Source organism: Paroedura picta, chromosome 15 (genome assembly GCF_049243985.1).
Source record: "Paroedura picta isolate Pp20150507F chromosome 15, Ppicta_v3.0, whole genome shotgun sequence".
Taxonomy (NCBI): Eukaryota; Metazoa; Chordata; class Lepidosauria; order Squamata; family Gekkonidae; genus Paroedura; species Paroedura picta.
The window spans coordinates 18,731,321-18,751,334 of record NC_135383.1 but is presented as its reverse complement, the minus strand read 5'-3'; the positions used below and the strand labels follow the sequence as shown (position 1 = coordinate 18,751,334).

The 20,014-nt window shown below is 50.8% G+C and overlaps 1 protein-coding gene across 2 annotated transcripts; it reads right to left on the bottom strand.

Moving 5' to 3' along the window:
* Positions 1-853: 853 nt before the first annotated feature.
* On the bottom strand, positions 854-20,013 carry SHPK (sedoheptulokinase). Of its 2 annotated transcripts, none has more exons than XM_077312700.1 (8): positions 19,858-20,013; positions 19,265-19,529; positions 15,761-15,902; positions 11,476-11,647; positions 10,267-10,419; positions 5,854-6,029; positions 4,211-4,411; positions 854-1,712 (listed from the first exon to the last, which is right to left on the bottom strand). In XM_077312700.1, exons 2-8 carry the CDS (start codon positions 19,466-19,468, stop codon positions 1,318-1,320), a joined length of 1,443 nt encoding a protein of 480 aa, XP_077168815.1. In that variant the 5' UTR covers positions 19,469-19,529; positions 19,858-20,013; the 3' UTR covers positions 854-1,317. The 2 variants fall into 2 exon arrangements, with proteins under 2 accessions (XP_077168815.1, XP_077168814.1); XM_077312699.1 differs by lacking the exon at positions 19,858-20,013 and adding an exon at positions 19,622-19,849.
* Position 20,014: the final 1 nt, after the last annotated feature.

Here is a 20,014-nt window from a genome sequence, read left to right as displayed (position 1 = left end):
GGGCAAAAGATACTGGAAGTTCAATCTGCGTTAGATCCAAAATGTATGGCATTTAATATGCTCCCAGGTAACGTCTAAATGCAGGAGCTTTTAAAATACACGGTGGCAGCTTCTAGGATTCTTTATGCACCAAGATGATGGAACAAAAGATTGCTCACCAAACGTTATGGACTGGCTAAACAAACTGAGGACCAATGGCAAAACTTACCTATTTAACAATAAAAACAGAAAATTCAGAAAAAAATGGAAGCCAATAGTAGGCTCCATAGAACACCACAATCAAAGCTGGTTTCAATCAAAGGGTTCATATAATATTTGCTATGCAACTTTCAGAGGATGCAAAAAAAGCAGGACATGAACTTTTAAATCTATGTCCTATGAAAATGTGGGGGTTGTTCTATTTACAGTAACTGTATATAATTATAAGGAGCATTCTTTTCTGTTTTCTTCTCCTGTATATTTCTAAATAAGTACATTATATATATATATATATATATATATATATATATATATAGACCTTTTTGCAGTCATAAACGTGCACAGAAATCATAATAAATATTTGTGTTTTAACATTTAGCGCATCCTGCTGCTCAGCCCCTAAGAGCAGGGGTAGTCAAACTGCGGCCCTCCAGATGTCCGTGGACTACAATTCCCAGGAGCCCCTGCCAGCATTCGCTGGCAGGGGCTCCTAGGAATTGTAGTCCACGGACATCTGGAGGGCCGCAGTTTGACTACCCCTGCCTAAGAGTAACCCTAGTCCCAGCACACACACACAGCCAGGGCAGAGAGAAGAAGGAACACCAAAGAAAGCAGCGGTGGATGGTTGTCCAGAGTCAGGGATGGAAAACAGGGAGAAATCTTGGGTGCCTTTTTATTATGGACACAAAAACAAGCCCTGAGGGATCGTTTACGGGAGTGGAAGGCTTCCCCCTTGCCACTCAGGCCAACTGGCTCCCTAACTTGTTTGAAGAGGATACCTCCGCCCCCTCCCCCTGGCCCCCCCTCACCACCAACACTTTGGGGGAATCACAGATGAGGCATCTGACAGGCCCAGCACCTCCAAAGCCCACGGACTCCATTCAGATCACAGGCGGAAGGTTCAAATGCCAAGCGTGAACCAGCCGGTGCTTGTGTACTGCCCTCTGCTGGTAGGGATATTCAGTGACACGAACAGGCAATCTGTGAACGTCGGCTACATCTTCTTGCAAAGAGTGAGGGTCCTCTTCTTCTTCCCACTGAGGCTCCCTGGGTACCCGCATGTGGCCTACCCCCTTCCCACTCACAGGGAAGGGGCCTCTGCTGTCCTGGGTCTCAACCTCACTTCCGGTGCAGCACCGCCAAGGCCACCCCTACGGCCGCATCCAAGTCTCTCCCATAAACCACCGGAAAGGGGTACGTTCTCTCCACTTCCTGCCTCAACACTTCGTTCCTCGAGAGGGCGCTGCCGCCGGCCAGGATCCGCGTCGTCCCTGCCTCCCGCAGCCGCTGGGCAGGCATCATGGCGTGCAGGTTCTGGACCACGCCACGGCACAGGGCTCGGGCCACGTGGCCCAAGGAGAGGTTGGAGGCCGAGATCTGTGTCACGGAGCCCCGCTGCTCGGGCTGGTGCCTTTCGCCGAAGACCGTCGGGCAAACGGAGAGGGCCGTGTCGGCTTGGCCCAGGGCAGCCTGGATCGTCCGTGGGTAGAGGACGGAATGCGGGACTTCGAGACCTGCCGGAAAACACATCGAGACAAGAAATCAAAAAAGGGCAGGGAAGGATCTCACCTAAAATGAGGCCTAAAAAAGACAAATTGGGCAGGCGAACCCTTCGGAGAGAAGCTGAGTGCCACGGCTTCCTCCAGAGGAGAGCGTGATGAGCCACTGCAGGGCGGGCCAAACTGTGCCTCTCCAGATGTCCATGGACTAGAATCCCCATGAGCCCCTGCCTGCAAAGAGGCTTTAGAAAGTGGTTAGGGTCTTCCCCAGTGAACCTTGAGATTGGCCACTGGAGATTTGATTGGCAGTACATTTTTTTTAAATGTTACTTTGGCAGCAGCTGCCCAAAAATGTCCACTATGTACCTGAAGGGATTCCGTGAGACCTGTTTTGTGGCTGGCTCTGTTCCCTGCAGCAGCCATTTTAGGGCTGCACCCACCACACCACCTCAGAATTCCAAAGGGGCCTGCAGGTGAAGAAGAAGAGCCGGGGGGAGGGGGGTTGTACCCTGCTTTTTACTAATCAAATGTGTCTCAAAGCGGCTTATAATCGCCTTCTGTTCCTCTCCCTACAACAGACCCCTTGTGAGAGAGCTCTGAGAGAACTGAGACTGGCCCACAGTCACCCAGTTGGCCGCATGTGGAGGATCTCCAGATCAGAAGCTGCCACTCTTAGCCACCAAGTTGGGCACCGGTGCCCTACGCAGACCAGGCCTAGGATAGGAAGGAAAGTTCCGTTAAGAGGAACAATTTGTGTATATTATCACCCTGGAGAGACACAGGAGTTAGAAAACAGGGTCCCATCTTGAAGAGGAGGAAGATCACGCTTGGAAAACAGGGCCTGAGAGAGGCCGGAGAACCGGTTGGTCACAAGACTGGAGTCGTGGTCCAATCATGTTTGGCCTCGGAATCCAAAATGGCTGACCCCAGTATGGGGCTGACCTTGTTCACCTCTCCTGCAACTGGCTCTCCCTCAGAGGAGGTGTACAAGGCAGCCGCCCTACTCTCTTCCTGCGAGTACAGCTGCCAAGAAGGATTTGTAGCTAAACTGGGGTTCAAATTCCAGTCTTTCAGGGTCCAGGCCGCTAGCTACCAAGATGGATGGAAAGAGACCGGTGGCTGGCCAGGCCTCCTTCCTTCCCTCCCTCTGAGAGGCAGTGGAGATACAGTAACTGTGGGGGGTGGAGGGAGGGGGCCAGAAACTAAATCGAGGCCTTAATAGCATCCAGCCCATTAAGTGCTTGAAACAGTAATAAAGCTGAAAAAGTAATTGAAAATCCTCATTAACGCTGTCTTTCCAGGGTCGGCTAAAAGCCGAGAGAGAGGGGCCGTTCTGCGGTTTATGGGAGATTTAGTTGTTTACCTTCGAAAAAGCCATCTTGTTGGGATTCGGGCCGCAAAGGGGAAAGGAAGGGGAGGGGGAACCCCAGCCAATTAGCCCGCACGACCCTCTTCTCTCCTGCAAAGCACTCTGGGGAGGAGGGAGGGAGAGATGCAAACGGTATGGAGCCTTTCCAGTTCTGCGTCCGTCAGTCCTGGAAAATGCCTCGGTCCTAGTGAGGGGTAGTTCAGTGGGAAACGGGTGGGAAACCTGCCTTGCGCATATTCTCCAGGGAGAAGCACCTCCTACTCAGAGTGCTTTGAGACACTGAAGAGGCTCTCAGGCCTTCCTCCCAAGTTGCTGGAGGTCATGGGCACCTGCCTCTTAGTTGTCAGCCCACCCCAGCCCCCCTCGGCTGGCTTTTGCAAATCCACCAGCCGCTCGAGGACGGGAACTCTGCTCTCTGTGCCTGAGAATCCCAGGTGAGCAAAAGAAATACTCTGGCAGTCAAATCAGGACAGAGAAATGAAAGGAAGCGCATGGCAACGGCGAGGGCGTGCTGTCAAAAAGGGCGGGCATCCCCAATAAACAGGTGCTGAGCCCAACGAAGGAGAGCTGGTTATGGTGCCCTGCTTTTCACTACTTGAAGGAGTCTCCAAGCTGCTTAGATTCGCCTTCCCTTCCTCTCCCCCCAAAAAGACACCCTGTGAGGTAGAGGTGACTGAGAGAGCTCTAGGAGAGCTGCTCTGGGAGAGCACCTCTACCAGGACTGTGACTAGCCCAAGGTCAACCAGTTGGCTGAACATGGAGGAAGAATGGGGAATCAAACCCAACTCTTCAGATTAGAGGCTGCACCGTGCTGGGCCACACCCCCATGCCTTGAGCATCCAGAAAACAGCCCTATATGGAATCCACCCAGGTCAGTATTGCAGCAGCTCTCCAGGGCCATATCACCTCCTGCCTGGTCCTCTTGAACTGGAGACGCTGGGGTTTGAGCAGGTACTCTTCCGCTGAGCCCCAGCCCCACAGCCTCGCTCAGTAACCGGCTACTGGTCAAGACAGGGAGCCAGAGCAGGTTCTAATCCGGCACAGAAATTATTTTCCGGCAGGCCAAAAGTGGCTCATGCAAAACACCCCCGATCTCCCGCCTGCTCCACCGATCAGCCTTGGCCTCCTCCTCCCAATACTTTACCCAGCTCAGCCATCCATTCGGCCAACATGTCCACAAAGGTCGCCAGGACATTCCCGCCGTTCAGCGAGGCAGCCAGGGCCAGGTAGCGGTTGCCAAAATACGGGAAGTAGCTCACAGGCGAACGAGGGTCTGGAGACTCTCCCGGTTGGAAGCCCGGGGCGGCCTGGATGGTCAGCTGAGCAGAGGTGCCCATGTTGAGGACTAGGAGGGAGAGGAAGAAAGGAAGTGTGTGTGTGTGTGTATGAGAAAGAGAGAGACATGTGAACATCAAAAGCACCTTGCTGGATGTGACCACTGAGAAACCCCTGAGACATTCTTCGGGCTTAGAGAAACCTCAGAAGTGGTGCCATCGTGCAGAATAAGGTTGGGAAGCAGAGCTGTGGACACGCCCACCTGGGGCTCCTCCCCTTCCTATCCCCTCCAGGCCCATCACTGGTCATGCGGGGGGTCAACATGACCATACTTGGTCATATCACCTGATAAATTATTAAACTCCTGTGGCATGGAGTTCCACCAGTTAACTGTGAAATGTCAGCATCAGCATTCAACATGGGTAGCTGAGGCCCAAGGAAGGGTGGGTCCCGGTGGGGATGCACAGTCAGCCGCATCTCCATTTCTGTTTATGAGGGGAAATGGCTGGAGGGGAGAGGGACATGGGGAAAGAGAAGGACAGCTGGTTTGTTTGTATCCCGCTTTTCACTACACAAAGGAGTCTCAAAGTGGATTACAAGCGCTTGCCTCTCCCCACAACGGACACTCTGTGAGGGAGGTGAGGCTGAGAGAGCCCTGATATTACGGAAGAAGAAGAGTTGGTTCTTATATGCTGCTTTTCTCTACCCAAAGGAGTCTGAAAGTGGATTACATTCGCCTTCCCTTTCCTCTCCCCACAACAGACACCTTGTGAGGGAGGTGAGGCTGAGAGAGCCCTGATATTACGGAAGAAGAAGAGTTGGTTCTTATCTGCTGCTTTTCTCTACCCGAAGGAGTCTCAAAGTGGCTTACAGTCACCTTTCCCTTTCCTCTCCCCTGTGAAGTAGGGGAGGCTGAGAGAGCCCTGATATCACTGCTCAGTCAGAACAGCTTTCTCAGTGCTGTGACAAGCCCAACGTCATCCAGTTGGGGGGAGCAGGGAATCAAACCCGGCTCCCCAGATTAGAAGCTTCCACTCTTAATTGCTACACCAAGCTGGCTCTCTCAGCCTCACCTACTTCACAGGGGGTCTGTTATGGGGAGGGGAAAGGGAAGGCAACTTCAAGCCAGTTGGAGACCCAAGAAGCCTGCTGGGTGACCTTGGGCCAGTCATGGTTCCCTCAGTGGACCAGGAGGGAGGAGGAGGAGGAGAAGAAGAAGAGTTGGTTCTTATATGCTGCTTTCCTCTACCAGAAAGAGTCTCAAAGTGGCTTACAGTTGCCTTCTCTTTTCTCTCCCCTGTGAGGGAGGGGAGGCTGAGAGAGCCCTGATATTACTGCTTGGTCAGAACTTTCTCAGTGCTGTGCTGAGCCCAAGGTCACCCAGCTGGCTGCATGTGGGGAAGGAGTGGGGAATTGTAACCTGCCCCAAGCTGGCATCCGGGGGGGGGGCGGTCATACAAATCCAAATATATATCAATAGAATAAAGAAGGCGCTCCCCCTTGTGCTCGTACCTGCTTCGGTGCTTTCCGGCATACAGGAGTACACCGAACACTGGCAATCCCCCAGAGCAACCCCGACTTCGGTGCCTTTTGGAATCGCATGCCACGTGCAGGAACTCTTCCCTGCGAGGTCTCCGGGGTCCACCACCTCCGGAAGCAAGTGGATGGGGAAGTGGGATTCTCTGAGGCTGAAACCAGAGGGAGAAAAAACAGCAGAGGAGTCTGTGGTAGACTGGAAGCCATCAGCGATGCGAGAGTCCGGGGGGGGGGGGAGGGGGTTGGGGGAGGATCTTGGGTTATCAAAGCCATGCGGGATCACGCTGCACCAAAGTGATCGATATCGTGTGCCTGTCGGGGAGCCGCTGGCTTGATTGACCAGAGTCCCAGAAATCTTCGTGGAGAATCGCTCCACTCAAGCCCCAACCTGCTGCCTTTTGGTTCCCATGCTCTGGCCCAGGGGTAGTCAAACTGCGGCCCTCCAGATGTCCATGGACTACAGTTCCCATGAGCCCCTGCCGGCATTCGCTGGCAGGGGCTCGTGGGAACTGTAGTCCATGGACATCTGGAGGGCCGCAGTTTGACTACCCCTGCTCTGGCCTATCAGATGCTTTGACTATTTCTTGCTAGCCTAGAGGCGCCAGCTGTAAACCGTACATTTAAAGTTAAGCCTTGTTTTGTGTGTACCTGAATTGCATATAGTGGGGGTGGCCAAACTATGGTTCTCCAGAGGTCCATGAAATACAATTCCCATGAGCCCCTGCCAGTGCGTGATGGCAGGGGCTCATGGGAATTGTAGTACATGAACCTCTGGAGAGACACAGCCTGGCCACCCCTAGTGTATAGATTGGGGGGGGGCGGGTTTGCCTCTATAATTGCCTTTTGATCTCCACTGCTTTTGTCTTTAGCACTGCAGGAGTTCTGTGATGCTGTTTCTGAAATAAACTACTACGTTTCTTGCCTGTTTGGGGGAGATTGACCACGGCACATGGCCATGTCTCCCTGCAGCATGCTCGGTACTCGACTTCTTTCTTGGGCTTTTGGAAACTTTTATCTTTGGGTTAAATTAAATGTGGTTGGCCCAATTCTGCTCTTTTTGTGGTTGGTCCGAGTTGCCTGCTCTACTGTTGTAGCAAACTGACATGACAGGGTGGTCACTCCAACAATGTGTACCCAGCAGGGCTCACACCTGTATCGAGTCTTGAACTCAGAGTCTGGCATGAGGTGAGGACTTGGCTAGTGGCACACCCTGCTAGATGACCCCGCCCTGATCTGACCATACAAGGCAACTGCTGGGAAATCATGAGGGTTGACATGTCTGGACAGGGGTTCCCCGCTTTCTAGATGCACCTCATCACCTCAAATCACCCAAACTCAGAAGAACGTCAAGACATGCTGAGGTCATACAGAAACAACACTGACACTTTGGGGATGATGCTCTGGTTTTTGGGCAAAACTCTATGGTTTGAAGGCAATTCTACCATAGATTTTTGCCCAAAAGCCGTCTCCGCCCTTTGATGTCTCTGAAGTGTCGACATCATTTCCAATTGCCATCAAGCACACTGTGATGCTTCTCCCTACTTCCGGGGCTCCCCCACCTGCCAGCAGCATTGAAAGCCCCAGCAACCCTAGAAATAATCCCGGAAGAGGTCAAAGAATGCTCTCTGGCTCTTGCAAAGGCTTCTGGGTGCAGCTGCCTTCCTTGGACTCTGCAACCAGGAGGCTTTGCTCCCATGGCTCACGGTTGCCGTGGTTTCCACCTTTGCCTTGCTGGCCTTGGCCATCATGAACCAATGAGAGCTGTGTGGATGCCCCACAACACCTTTAAGCCTGAGTCTGCAAGTCCCCATTGATACCACCTCACCAACCTATTTGACATTCGCAGCACGCTAAAATGGGGGGGGGGGGCTTACTCACAAAAGACACATGTCCCTCAGCCCAGAGCACTCGAAAGCAGAGGAGGTAGGCCAGAGGCAACAGAGAGGAACCCCAAAGCCAAAGCTGGTGGTCCAAGACCATCCAGCCTCCGGTCAGAGGGCAGTTCATTGCAGGAAATATGGAAGAGGGGGTCGAAAGCAATGAGGCTGTGTAGACAGTCCTGGGCTGAATCTGCAAGGAGCTTTTATTCCAATGCTGGTCAATTCAATTCCTGCCGTGTGCACTGAATGCAATTTCCATTTTGATTTGGGGCGATTTAAATTTCCCATCTGCCACCAATCTGATTGAGCCGTGGTGACCCTAACTTCCCCCCGCAATATCCAGAAGCGGAGAAAACTCGGTAGAATTGATCAAGCCGCTTTGAGGGCTCCCAGAATTAAAGTGTAGATCTGTGTTTTGCTAGAATAACGTCTGACCGGCTGAGGTAGAGAATCAGTCTGTCCCTGGCTGGGTGCCAGTCTGTCCCTGGCTGGGCGCCAGTTCTAAGACTTCCTAGTTCCTGGTTGCAAGATTTTCCTCCCAAGATTTATTTTTTTAAAGGTTTAAGGTGACTGTGCTCCAGAATCCCAGACTTCTCTCAGCAGAGATTTGCCTCATTCTGTGAGAGGCTGCTGCTGGCTTAGCTTGCCCCCTGCCCGCCCACTGGCTCATTCCTTTAGGAAAGGAAAGAGGTGAGCAGCCTCATTTCAAGTGGGTGGTGGTGGGGAACCAAGCACAAAGACTCGGGTTCAAATAGATCTGAATTCAGCAGGATCGACAGCAGAAAAAAAAAAACTAAGTGCAGAATCAGCCCTGGATTCAGTCCCCAGCATCTCCAGCTAGAGAATCTTAGGGACGGATCTTTGCCCAGCAGCCTTGGTGTGCTCAGCTGCTCTCTACTGCGGCAGGCCAAGGGGAGCTAGCCAGACCAGTGCCCCATCTGGGTGGAAGAAAGCTTCAGAGATCCCCCTTTCTCCCAATGTGTTCGGAAGAACTCCCCCTCCCTGGCAGTCTTCAAGCAAAGGTTGGATACACACTTTTCTTGGATGCTTTAGGGAGCTTTGGGCTGATCCTGCGTTGAGCAGGGGGTTGGACTAGATGGCCTGTGTGGCCCCTTCCAACTCTATGATTCTAAGAAACATGCAGGCACACGAAAATGTATCCCTTCAATCAAACTACGTTGGCCTTAAAGGTGCCGCAGGACTCAAGCTCTTGTTCTGTTGGGGAGGAGCTGCAGGTTAATGCTGGGTCCTGGTTTAGCATGCAGGAAGCCCCCAGGCACTGCCGGTTCCAAAGATCTCAGGGAAAGCCCCTCCTCCACCCAAAGGGCCACTGCCGGCCCAAGCAGGTAGTCCTGCCATAAACAGGCTAAAGGGCTGACTCAGGGAGAAGGAAGCGCCCTGTGCCTTTGAAGCACACGTGGACAGCGCAGATCACACCAGACCAAGCAGCACAGGCAGCTTCTGTGTGGACGCAGCATGCTACCCGTTCCGAGGTCCAGGCAGTTAGTGGCTCCAGGTGCGAAACACGAGCAGTTAGATCTTCTCTCTCTCTTTCATACATGCACAAACAACAGTCTGCTTGGCCACACTGGGTTAGTGATGGAAACCCTGAGAATCAAGCACAAGTTTTGCGCAAACCTTGAGATGGGCTAAAAAGCAATGGTCTCTTTCCTGCTGGGGAAAGGAAGGGAATCCTCTCCTTGCGAAGTTCTGGCCCAGGTGGAGGGTTCAGACTCAGGGCTCTAAGGAGGAAGCCGGTCATGAGTAATTGCTGCAGGGCCTAGTTGATCAATGCTTAGATTTATTCCATTCACAGTAGTAGAAGAAAAAGAGTCAGTTTTCATATCCCGCTTTTCACTACCCAAAGGAGTCTTAAAGCAGCTTACAATTGCCTACCCTTTCACGGTTGGAGCGAACTAATTGTTGTGGGTTTTGCTGGACAGCGTGGATGGGATCTGGTAGTTTTACTCCACCATAAAAAACACCAAAATTAGAAACAAAACAAAACACGGGACTCTAAAAACACCTCGCAACAGTTCATCAGATAAGACAGGCAAGACCTTGACTGATGGACTTTCTAATGAACTCCACCCAAGCACAGGAAAATCACTTCCTAGTGGACTTGCTAATGAACTCCACCCAGATCTAGGAAAAACACTTCCTAATCCCAGCCCACCTCTTGAGATATTCCCAAATACATGGATGTGATGCATTACACACACCAAAAAGTAAATAAAATGTCCGGCAACTGTTCACACACTCCACACTTTGGTACAGAGAAATTCCCATCTTGCCACATCCTCCCTCTGAAAATGCCAGCCAGTTACTGTCAACAATTCAGGGACTAAAATTGCCAGACCACACCCACACAGCCCGGAAAACCCACAACAGTCAATCCCTTACAGTCTTTCTCTTTTCCTTTCTCAAAGTTCAAAGTATCGGGGTGCTCTCTGAACCTGCCTGACCCTGCCTGACCCCCCACCTCCCATCCCGTGAAGGGTTTACTTACATGTCTGTATTCCAGGTTTTTTGGGTGGTGTTGAAGTACCCCCAGCTGGCAGCATTCTGGACGGACATCCGAGGCTGTTTCAGGCCACACAGCATGGTGACCACGTAATCGTGGATGGTTCCAGCAGCATCGTAGCGTTTCAAGAAATCCGGGCTAGCCAAAGAATGACAAGGGGACAGAGGAGCTGGGTTAGGACAATGAGACAGATGTCGATGTTCTACGGGGCAGCTCTTCCCCCTCGGTTCTAAAACTTTCTCAGTTCTAATGTCTTCCTTTCCGAACAGGCATGTGTCAAGGAGCCTCCTGAGCGCCTTTCCATGATTCTTTTCAGGTATGCTTGACCAAAGTCCCAGAAGCCTCTGCAGGAGGACTCCTGTATTAACCCCCTACTGTGCGTTCCCATGCTCGAGGCCAGATGGCTCAGGATGTGTGGGCTCCCTTTCGCGCCTGCATGGTGCCACCGTTAAGAGCACTGTCTAATCTGGCCAGCCGGCTTTGATTCCCTGTTCCTCCTCCACACGCAGCCAGCCAGGAGACCTTGGCCTCAACACAGCCTCGATAGAGCTGTTCTCACACAGCAGTAATATCAAAACTCTCGTGATCCATGTGCTCAGTTACCAAAAGCATAAGGGGAAATGTAACACGAAAACTCACACCTTGGATAAAGCTTTGCCCCTGGACTCACATTTTGTTTTATAGGTAGTCAACCTGGGGTCCTCCAGATGTTCATGGACTACAATTCCCAGGAGTCCCTGCCAGCAAACGCTGGCAGGGGCTCATGGGAATTGTAGCCCATGAACATCTGGAGAACCACAGGTTGACTACCCCTGCATATTCCTGAGGATTTTGGGCATAGCAGCTGAACCCAGAGTCCAGTAGCACCTTTAAGACCCACAAAGATTTAATCAAGGCGTGAGCTTTCGAGTGCAAGCACCCTTCGTCAGACTATGATCTTCTTACTTCTTACAGTAGTCTGAGAAAGGGTGCTTGCACTCGAAAGCTCACGCCTTGATTAAATCTTTGTTGGTCTTAAAGGTGCACCTGGACTTTGATTTTATTGTATTAAAGGAACTTTATTCCACAACATGAGAAACTGCATTAGTAAGGTTGAGTTTAGCTCCCGGCCTTTGCTCACAAAGGCGCGTTGCAGAATCAGAGGCAAAGAACCAATGCAGGGAGGGTGCCCATCGAAGCAAAGGCAGAGCCTACCTGTTGTGCAAGTACCAGTAGATTGTGGCACAACCGAACCCGGTGGCCACACCGAGGTGCGATCGCGGAGGCGGGAGAGAGGACAGGAAGCTGCTGCTGCAGCGGCCGTCTTGCCAGGTGATCAGGCGACTGGTTTCGTCGGGCTCAAACCTTTGCCCTGTCCATTTGCAACCTGCAATGGCCAAAGAGGTTGGGAAGAACACGGCGGAGAAGTCACACACCAACTCTCCCAGGGGCTCCGGAGGACACTGAGCTGTCTGTGCAGACGCAAGATTCTCAGTTTTGGCAAGAAAAGTGGCCGCTTTCCAGCCCCCAGGATAAGCAGGGCCACACCTGACAGCCCCACGCAGACCACAGGATACCACCAAGCTCCTTCCCTGTGATTTTCCAGCATTGCAACCAGCCAGAGTCTGCCCACTTTGTGCTGGGGCAGTGCCCAGAGAGGCTGGGGTCAAATGGCTGAGCCTTAACCGGGTGGTGATGCTGCTTGGCCACCTGAGTGGGGTGAATCCTACCTCAATGGGTTCCTCTGTGCAATCTGCTTTGGGTCCAAGTGAAAAAGGTGAACAATAAATACATAAATAAAATTTGAAATTATGGACATGGTCGAAAGCTGGATTTAGATCCCTGGTAGAAAAAGTGGATTTATTCTGCAAATGATTTATGACGCTGCTTTTTGACGTTAAGATACGGTACTTATTGATGGACATTTTTGTTTTTGATCTACTGTGCAGTTGATTGATATCTGCTGCTCTGGATCCCCACCGGTAGAAGTTGGGGTAAAAACCCCTGCATGGGAAAAGTGTATGGAATGTAAATGGAACGCTAAAGGTAAAGGTAAAGGTATCCCCTGTGCAAGCACCGAGTCATGTCTGACCCTTGGGGTGACGCCCTCCAGCGTTTTCTTGGCAGACTCAATACGGGGTGGTTTGCCAGTGCCTTCCCCACTCATTACCGTTTACCCCCCAGCAAGCTGGGTCCTCATTTTATCGACCTCGGAAGGATGGAAGGCTGAGTCAACCTTGAGCCGGCTGCTGGGATTGAACTCCCAGCTTCATGGGCAGAGCTTTCAGACTGCATGTCTGCTGCCTTACCACTCTGCGCCACAAGAGGCTCTAAAATGGAACGCTAGCTCTCCATTACTGTGGACTCACAGGCCTGCCCACTTTGTATGCCTACTAAATATCCGCTCTTCCGGCCTTCTCAGAATCCTCTTCAGGTCGGAGCGGTACCTCGGGAGTCCGGGCAAGGAGGGAAAAAACTCCCTGAAGACTGAACCAGTCAAAGGCAGGGAAGGGAGCCCAGAGGAGGGATACAGATGGTGAGAACTGCACCCAAGAGCAGCTCCTCTGTGTGAAGACGCAGAACCCTCTGTGAAAGGCCCGGTTTGTAAAAGATAGAATCATAGAATTGGAAGGGATCTCCTGGGTCATCTAGTCCAACCTCCTGCACTGTGCAGGACACTCACCACCCTATCACTCATCCACTGTGACCTGCCACCCCCTTGAGCCTTCACAGAATCAGCCTCTCCGTCAAATGGCTCTCCAGCCTCTGTTGAAAAATCCCCAAAGATGGAGATGTATGTGATCTGAAGAGAAACCAGAGTATATGCAATGCTCCTGTCCAATGGAAGCCAAATTTGTGGAATCAGTACTTCTAGAGATTGTTAATATCACCCAGGGACAAATAAAACCTACTGCTGAATTGGCCCTGCTCAACATGTATCTTTATGAAAACTCCCAATGTAAATGAAAAACTGCTGATTAATTATCTCTTAGTCGCAGCTAGATTGCTGGAAGAACGCTGTAGATTCCCCTTAGAGCAGTGGGGCGCAAATATAAAGAATATAACGGCACTTGGGAAATTCACAAAATTGGATTAATTCGGGAGGGGGGGGGAGGAAGATGACTTTTTGACAATCTGGAACGGTTTTATATAGCATCTGGCGAAATTTCCGGAATATATTTTGTTCAAGAATGATCTTTAATCGGACGGAGGCATTTTCATTTATTTATTTATCTATTTTGTTTGATATTGGATTAAGGTGATGTATTTTTTTAAATCTTTTTTTTTTTTTTTTACAAAGGTGACGTATACAGTTGAATCTGTAGACCTGCCAAGGACTGAGCTGAAGGTCCAAGGCAGGATTGTAATCTTGAGGACGCAACTGGCCAGCATGTGGTCAGATGCTGCCTACCAGATCTAGTCAGTTCAGAGCAAAACTGACCAATAGCGCGAACCGGTGTGAAGGTCCTTGTGTTCACTGTTTCTATACATGCTGGGGTTGCTTGTGGGTTTTCTCCAGTTTAGTTTTTGCCTCTTGTACCATCATGCCGGGGTCACAATAAAGAGCTGAAATGAACTCCCAGAATCCTGGTCTCTGAACTCACAGATTTAGCATGTATAATATTATTTAGAATTGGATTCAATAGCTTTACGTAGAAAGCATGGCAACTTGGAATGGCAGTCATCGTCCCCCCCCCCCCCCCCAATCCTTTTGTATTTGTTCTTGTCTTTATACATTTCTCTGCTTTTTCTCTTTCTTTACTGGACAGAACAATACTGTTTTCCAATGGCTTATTTCTGTACGTGATATCAGATGGATTAGTTCTGTTGTGTTTTTATGTGTATAATAACAAGAAGAAATTAAGAAGAAAAAAAGGCCCAGTTCGTAAAATGCCAATAAAGGAGACAAGCCTTGGAAAAGCCGGTTTCTGCCTCATTTCCTCCTGCCTCCCTTTAAGCGGCTCTCGGCTGTATTTTGCCTCATCCCGTTGATCTCCCTGGAGTTCAAATGGGCTCTTTGAAGCAGCATTAACAGCCAGCCTTGAAAGGAAGAAAGTATCACTAACAGCAGAGAGAGGGAGGCAGGCTTCATCCACTCAAAAGAACAGACAACTTAGGGGAGAGGGACACACCCAGAGAGGCCAAACCCATTACAGGAGCAGGAGATTTTGGAAATGTTAAAAATAAAAATCAAGCCTCTCCATTTGAGAATTCACTTGCATGGCTTTTTCGGTTCAGCTTGGGCTAACTGGCTGGAAATGACACAACCGGCAGATGGGACTGAACCCTCGTAAATGGTTTCAGCGTTCAAAGCGCCAAATTGCAGAGCAACTGGGAGTCTCCGAAGGATCCTCTCAGGCAGGAAACAACCGATCTGTTCAGGGAACTGGGTTTTATGAGCGGTGACGGCAGCTTCTTCCAGCCTTGCCGTCCTCGTGTCGCTTAAAGGCTGAAGCTAGCCTACAACGGAAGTGGACCACCGGGCCCGTCAAGTTCAGCAAAACCTGCTCTGAGTGGGGGCGCTTCAGGGCTTCAGACAGAAGCGTTTCCTCCAATGCTCAATCTTTTTACTGGGGACCTTTTCCTGGAACCTCAGAACTCTGCGCTCCATCACAAAGCTATGATTCCTGATCAGATTGTGAACCGGATTTATACAGACTCAGATCCCTGGTTAACCTCTCTGCTGCATTTGGTCACACCTCTCCCAAGGTCATGGGGGGGGGGGAAGAGAGTTCTTTTTCAGTCCTGCTACCTGAGGCCCTTTGTAAATTCATCCACAAGTAAAAAATGCAGGGTCTGAGCACGGTCCGTGAACCTAGGGGTGCATCTGGAAGTTAATGGGGGCAGGAGAAGCTGTCAAACCCTTAGACACACTTTCTCAGCTTTTTTACCATTGAGAAACTCCTGAAACATCCTTCAGGCTACGAGAAAGCCCAGAAGTGGCTGGATCATGCAGAATATGGTTGGGAAGCAGAGCTGTGGACACGCCCAACTAGGGCCCCTCTCCTTCCCACTCCTTCCAGGCCCATCACTGGCCACTTTAGGAGAAGGTGGGTGGATCAGCGTGACCATATATGAAGAAGAAGAAGAGCTGGTTCTTATATGCCGCTTTTCTCTACCCGAAGGAGGCTCAAAGCAGCTTGCCTTCCCTTTCCTCTCATATCACCCAATGTTTAACACAAATTTTAAAACAATATTAAAAATTAATTAACTCCCACCCATTCGGGAAACTCTTCCAGGGCCGTCAAGAAACCCCAGGGTTTCATGAAACCCTGGCTGAGCAAGCCTGCCTTAAGAGAATCCTGGAAGGAAAGGTAAGGGGGGGGGCAGGTAGGGGGAGATTTTCCCCTCCATGGTTCCTCCACATCATCCCACACCTTGCCATTCCTCACATGGCCCTATTTCCCTATGACTAATGCTTGCAGTTTTAACCCCCTTGCCACTCAGAGGCGGGGAGGGAGACGACCTCAAAACAAGCCTCTCGATCAGGAAAGCTTACCCTGGCCGGCCTTCCAAAACACGATCCCGTGCATCTGACCACAGACTCCAATGCGGCGAACCTCTTGCAGATGTTGCCGAGGGAGGGCCGCGAGGCATTCGTCCAGAGCAGCAACGATTTTCCGGACATCTTGTTCATTTCCCTGCAAGAGCAAACATCATGGAGAAATGCAGATGAAACACATGCGCATCTGCCAGGATTGGAGTCCCTTTATCTTGAGGTGGGGCGGCAGCAGAGGCCCAGAACTGAGGTCCATGAGTAGCTATTAACCTCAAATTCCAGATGGAACACTTTTTTTGAGGCAGTGACGCTCTGTCGTTTTGGTGCTTGGGGAAGTGGAGCAATAGGGGGAGGGCTTCTGGAGTTCAGAGCCCCCCCCCCCCCAGTGGACCTCCTGATGGCACCTGAGTTCTGGCCACTGTGTGACACACTGCATTGAACTGGATGAATTCCTGGCCTGATCTAACATGGCTTCTCTTATGTTCTTATGTTTGAGGCAGGGATGCTCTGTATTCTTGGGAGGTCAACAGTTGGGAGAGCTTCTGGAGTTCTTGCCCTGTTGGTGGACCTTCTGATGGCACCTGGGTTTTAACCACTGCATGACACAGAGTGTTGAACTGCTGGCCTGTCCATCAAGGCTTCTCTTATGTTCTTCTGGTAGGACCCACAGTCAGACTCACACTGTCCACCTGTCCATCTCCCCTGCCACCCGTCCAAGCGCCTTGCTCTGCCCAACTGCTTGCATGTACTCCACCCCCCATGCTCCTGGCTTCCCAGCGATGCTGAGGAAGGGCATGCAACAGCACATGGTCACAAAGAGAAAAAAAATTCTATCCAGTGGCTTAAGTCTCTTATATTATTTATTCACTTCGACTCTGCCAGAACGGTCTCTAGATTGTTTTCCGTTTTCAGTCTTTCATCAGTGGCAGTGAGTCCGTCCTTGTTATTGTTTTTAGATAAACGCTTCTGTATCCTGGAGATTCAAGGCTGTGAGCTCAAGGCTGTGGAGATCAAGAGCTCACAGCCTTGAATCTCCAGGATACAGAAGCGTTTATCTAAAAACATTAACAAGGACGGACTCACTGCCACTGATGAAAGACTGAAAACGGAAAACAATCTAGAGACCGTTCTGGCAGAGTCGAAGTGAATATAAATAATATAAGAGACTTAAGCCACTGGATAGATTTTTTTTCTCTTTGTCACTAATTTGGAATTGTCCATTTTTCGTGTAACAGCACATGGTCACAGCAGCTGCACACAACAGGCAGTGCTATGGGGGAAAGGGCATGGACATGGAGCACAGGAATAGGGCCACAGGCAGTGGAGGGGCCTGTGAGAATGAGAAGGGACCATCACTACAACAGAAGGGAGTAGGCCAGGGGTAGTCAAACTGCAGCCCTCCAGATGTCCATGGACTACAATTCCCAGGAGCCCCTGCCAGCGAATGCTGGCAGGGGCTCCTGGGAATTGTAGTCCATGGACATCTGGAGGGCCGCAGTTTGACTACCCCTGGAGTAGGCAGTGGGGTCCAACAAGGATAGGTATTGAGGCCGGTACTATTTAATTTTTTAATCCACAATCTAGAACGAGGGATGGGTAGTTTTGTGGCCGAACTGCAAGATGCCACCAAATTATTCAGGACGGAGAAAACCAAAGCTGACTGTCAAGAGCTCCAAAAGGACCTCCACAAACTGGGCAAGAGGGCGACTGTGTGGCAAATGAAGTTCACTGTTGGTAAGTTCCAAGTAATGCACATTGGGGCCAAAAAAAAAAAGCCAACTTCAAGAACTGAACTTGCTGAGACTGAGAAGGAAAAAGTTATCAGGGTTATAGGGGATGGCTCAATGAACGTGTCAACGCAGTGTGCAGCAACCGTGAAAAGGAGGTTATTAAGGAAGGGAGAATAAAACGGTCCCTGTGTAGATGAATGGTGCTGCCTCGTTTGGAACACTGTGTCCAGTTCTGGACAGCATGTCTCCAAAAGGACACTGCAGACCTGGGAAAAGTTCAGAGGAAGGAAACCAAGAAGGTTACGGGTTAGAGCAGCTTCCGTAGGAGGAAAGGCGGAAGCACCTGGGACAACTAAAGCGGGGGGACTACATTATGGTAGGGGGAGATAAATTTTTCCCCCTCTCCCAAAATACTAAAGCTCAAGGGCATCCACTGAAGCTGATGGGCAGGAGGTTCAGGATGGGCAAAAGGAAACACCACTTTATACAGAGGGGAACCCCCACATTCATAGGTACTAATCTTTCGAATATCAAGAGCCAGGAGGCAAAAGCAGGAGAAGGCTTGGCCTCTATGCCTTGTTCTTGGCCGTCCAGAGGAACTGGTTGGCTGATGTTTGAGACAGGATGCTGGACTAGATGGACTCCTGGTCTGATGCTTTCTTGAGGGGGTGCCTTGGGTGGGCAGATGGGGTCCCTTGGACCTGGCACACACAGTGTCATTAAGACATTATGCTTGACATATCCTGCTATTTTGCACCTGGGAGAAGGGCATTTAAACTGACAATAATCGACTCTAATTGCAGAGAGGAAGGCGTATTGCAGGAAAACAAGCTGGAGCTGTCTTTAAGGTGCCACAGAACTTCTGCTTAGGTAGGGAGATTTCTTTTTCTAGTGTACTTCTAAGCACACAAATGACCAACTTTGGTTTTGCAATCACCGAAGGCAAGCTGCTACAGAACAAACTGATGGGGCCTCCATAAGTGGAGTGCTTAGGAAAAATGCTTACAATAAACTTTTACATGGGCAGCCCCTTATGGGGCAAATAATGGCCTGCAAGGCCACTTAAGGCCAGGAAAAGGGCCTGGGGGGCAGGCAAAACCCCCTCCTCCCTCTGTTCCAGGTGCAACTAGGTCGCTGTGGCACTTCTGAATTGAGTTCCCCTGAGGTTCTCGCAGCTAGCACAGGACTGCAAGCCCCCTTGGCAACTTTGTGGTAGAATTACCATGTAGTTTGGCAAGCTATGCTATCAGCCCTACTCTCAGGCTGTTTTGCTGGTGTACCTTTTGTCCTTCACCTGTATATTTGTGGAGCACCTGATGGAGGTTGAAGACCTCCATCATTATGTTTTAGATTCTCCATTATACTTGGAGCCAAGAACTAAATATATTAAGAGATTTCTGTTGGGCCAGAACTTTCCTGAGAATTTAGACAACATGGCCTTTTTATTATCAGATCCCAATCCCCTAATCAGTTACAATGTGTCATTATTTGCATTAGCAGAAAGGAAAATTCAAGCCAAATTTATGCCACCAGAAAGTTAGAGACTTGAATTCTTCTTGTGTTTTGTTACAGATTGACTATTGTGTATATTGCTTTAATTGTTGTATTTGATATCAACCGCTATGATATTACTTGGCATTGTAATGGCCTTTGGCTGGAAACAATAAACTCTATTCACTCATTCATGCAGTTTGGCCCCCAATGTCTGAGAGATGAGCAGCAGCGGGATTTGGGGAGGGCACATACAGCCTGAAGCTGGGACTGGCATCCCTACCTGCAGCCCAGCAGCCTGGCTCTCCACCTGCGCCTGTGTGTCTTTACAGCAACTCGCGATCACCGCTGGCCCTTGGTCGGTCTCTTCCACCAAGGCCGCCTTGACAGACGAGGTGCCCAGGTCTACTCCCAACACACAGGCACGGCCAGGGCCATGAGGTGCAGCAGGAGGCGAGCCCTTGTCAACCGGAGGAGACGACTGCATCGCCTGCAATCCAAGCGACTGGAGGGGGCAGGCCAACCGCCCTGGCTCCCAAACACGCCGGCTACAAAGAGAGGGGAGAGGGTGATCACCACAGTGGCACGGTCAAGGCTAGTCAATTGGCTTGGATGGCTGCCCAAGGGAGGCAGATCTCACCAGTGGCAAAGCTCTCCCACCCCCCAACTGCAGGACAGGGGATGCACTGGGTGAGTCCACACGCAGCTCTTCTGCACAGGTGAACTTTGGACCATAACGGCCCCAGGCAGGTGACACCCGCGACACACCCAAGATGGCGGGCTCGCCCGGCGGCCATGTTGGGCGTGGCGTCACTCCCTCCCGCTTCTACCTCGGCGACCTTTCCAAGCCTCTCAAAACCCCCCTCGGATTTTTACCGAGCGCGCCCTTCTCTTTAGGCAACCCGAGAGGGAAATGCCCTCAGACGAGAATGGGACAAAAGGGCAGCCGCGCTCCGTCACTACCGCCACACCCAAGATGGCCCCTACGGCGAGCGAGCGGGCGGCGGGAGGTCCGACGGCCGCTCATTATATA

Bases quoted from the DNA above. Each gene is read 5' to 3' on its own strand.
- SHPK (XM_077312699.1), bottom strand. From the start codon at position 19,716: ATGGTCCAAAGTTCACCTGTGCAGAAGAGCTGCGTGTGGACTCACCCA. The intron at 10,420-11,475 runs GTAGGCTCTGCC...TTCTTTGGCTAG, and splicing joins TACTGGTACTTGCACAACAG to CCCGGATTTCTTGAAACGCT. The intron at 1,713-4,210 runs GTAAAGTATTGG...GTTTTCCGGCAG, and splicing joins CGAATGGATGGCTGAGCTGG to GTCTCGAAGTCCCGCATTCC.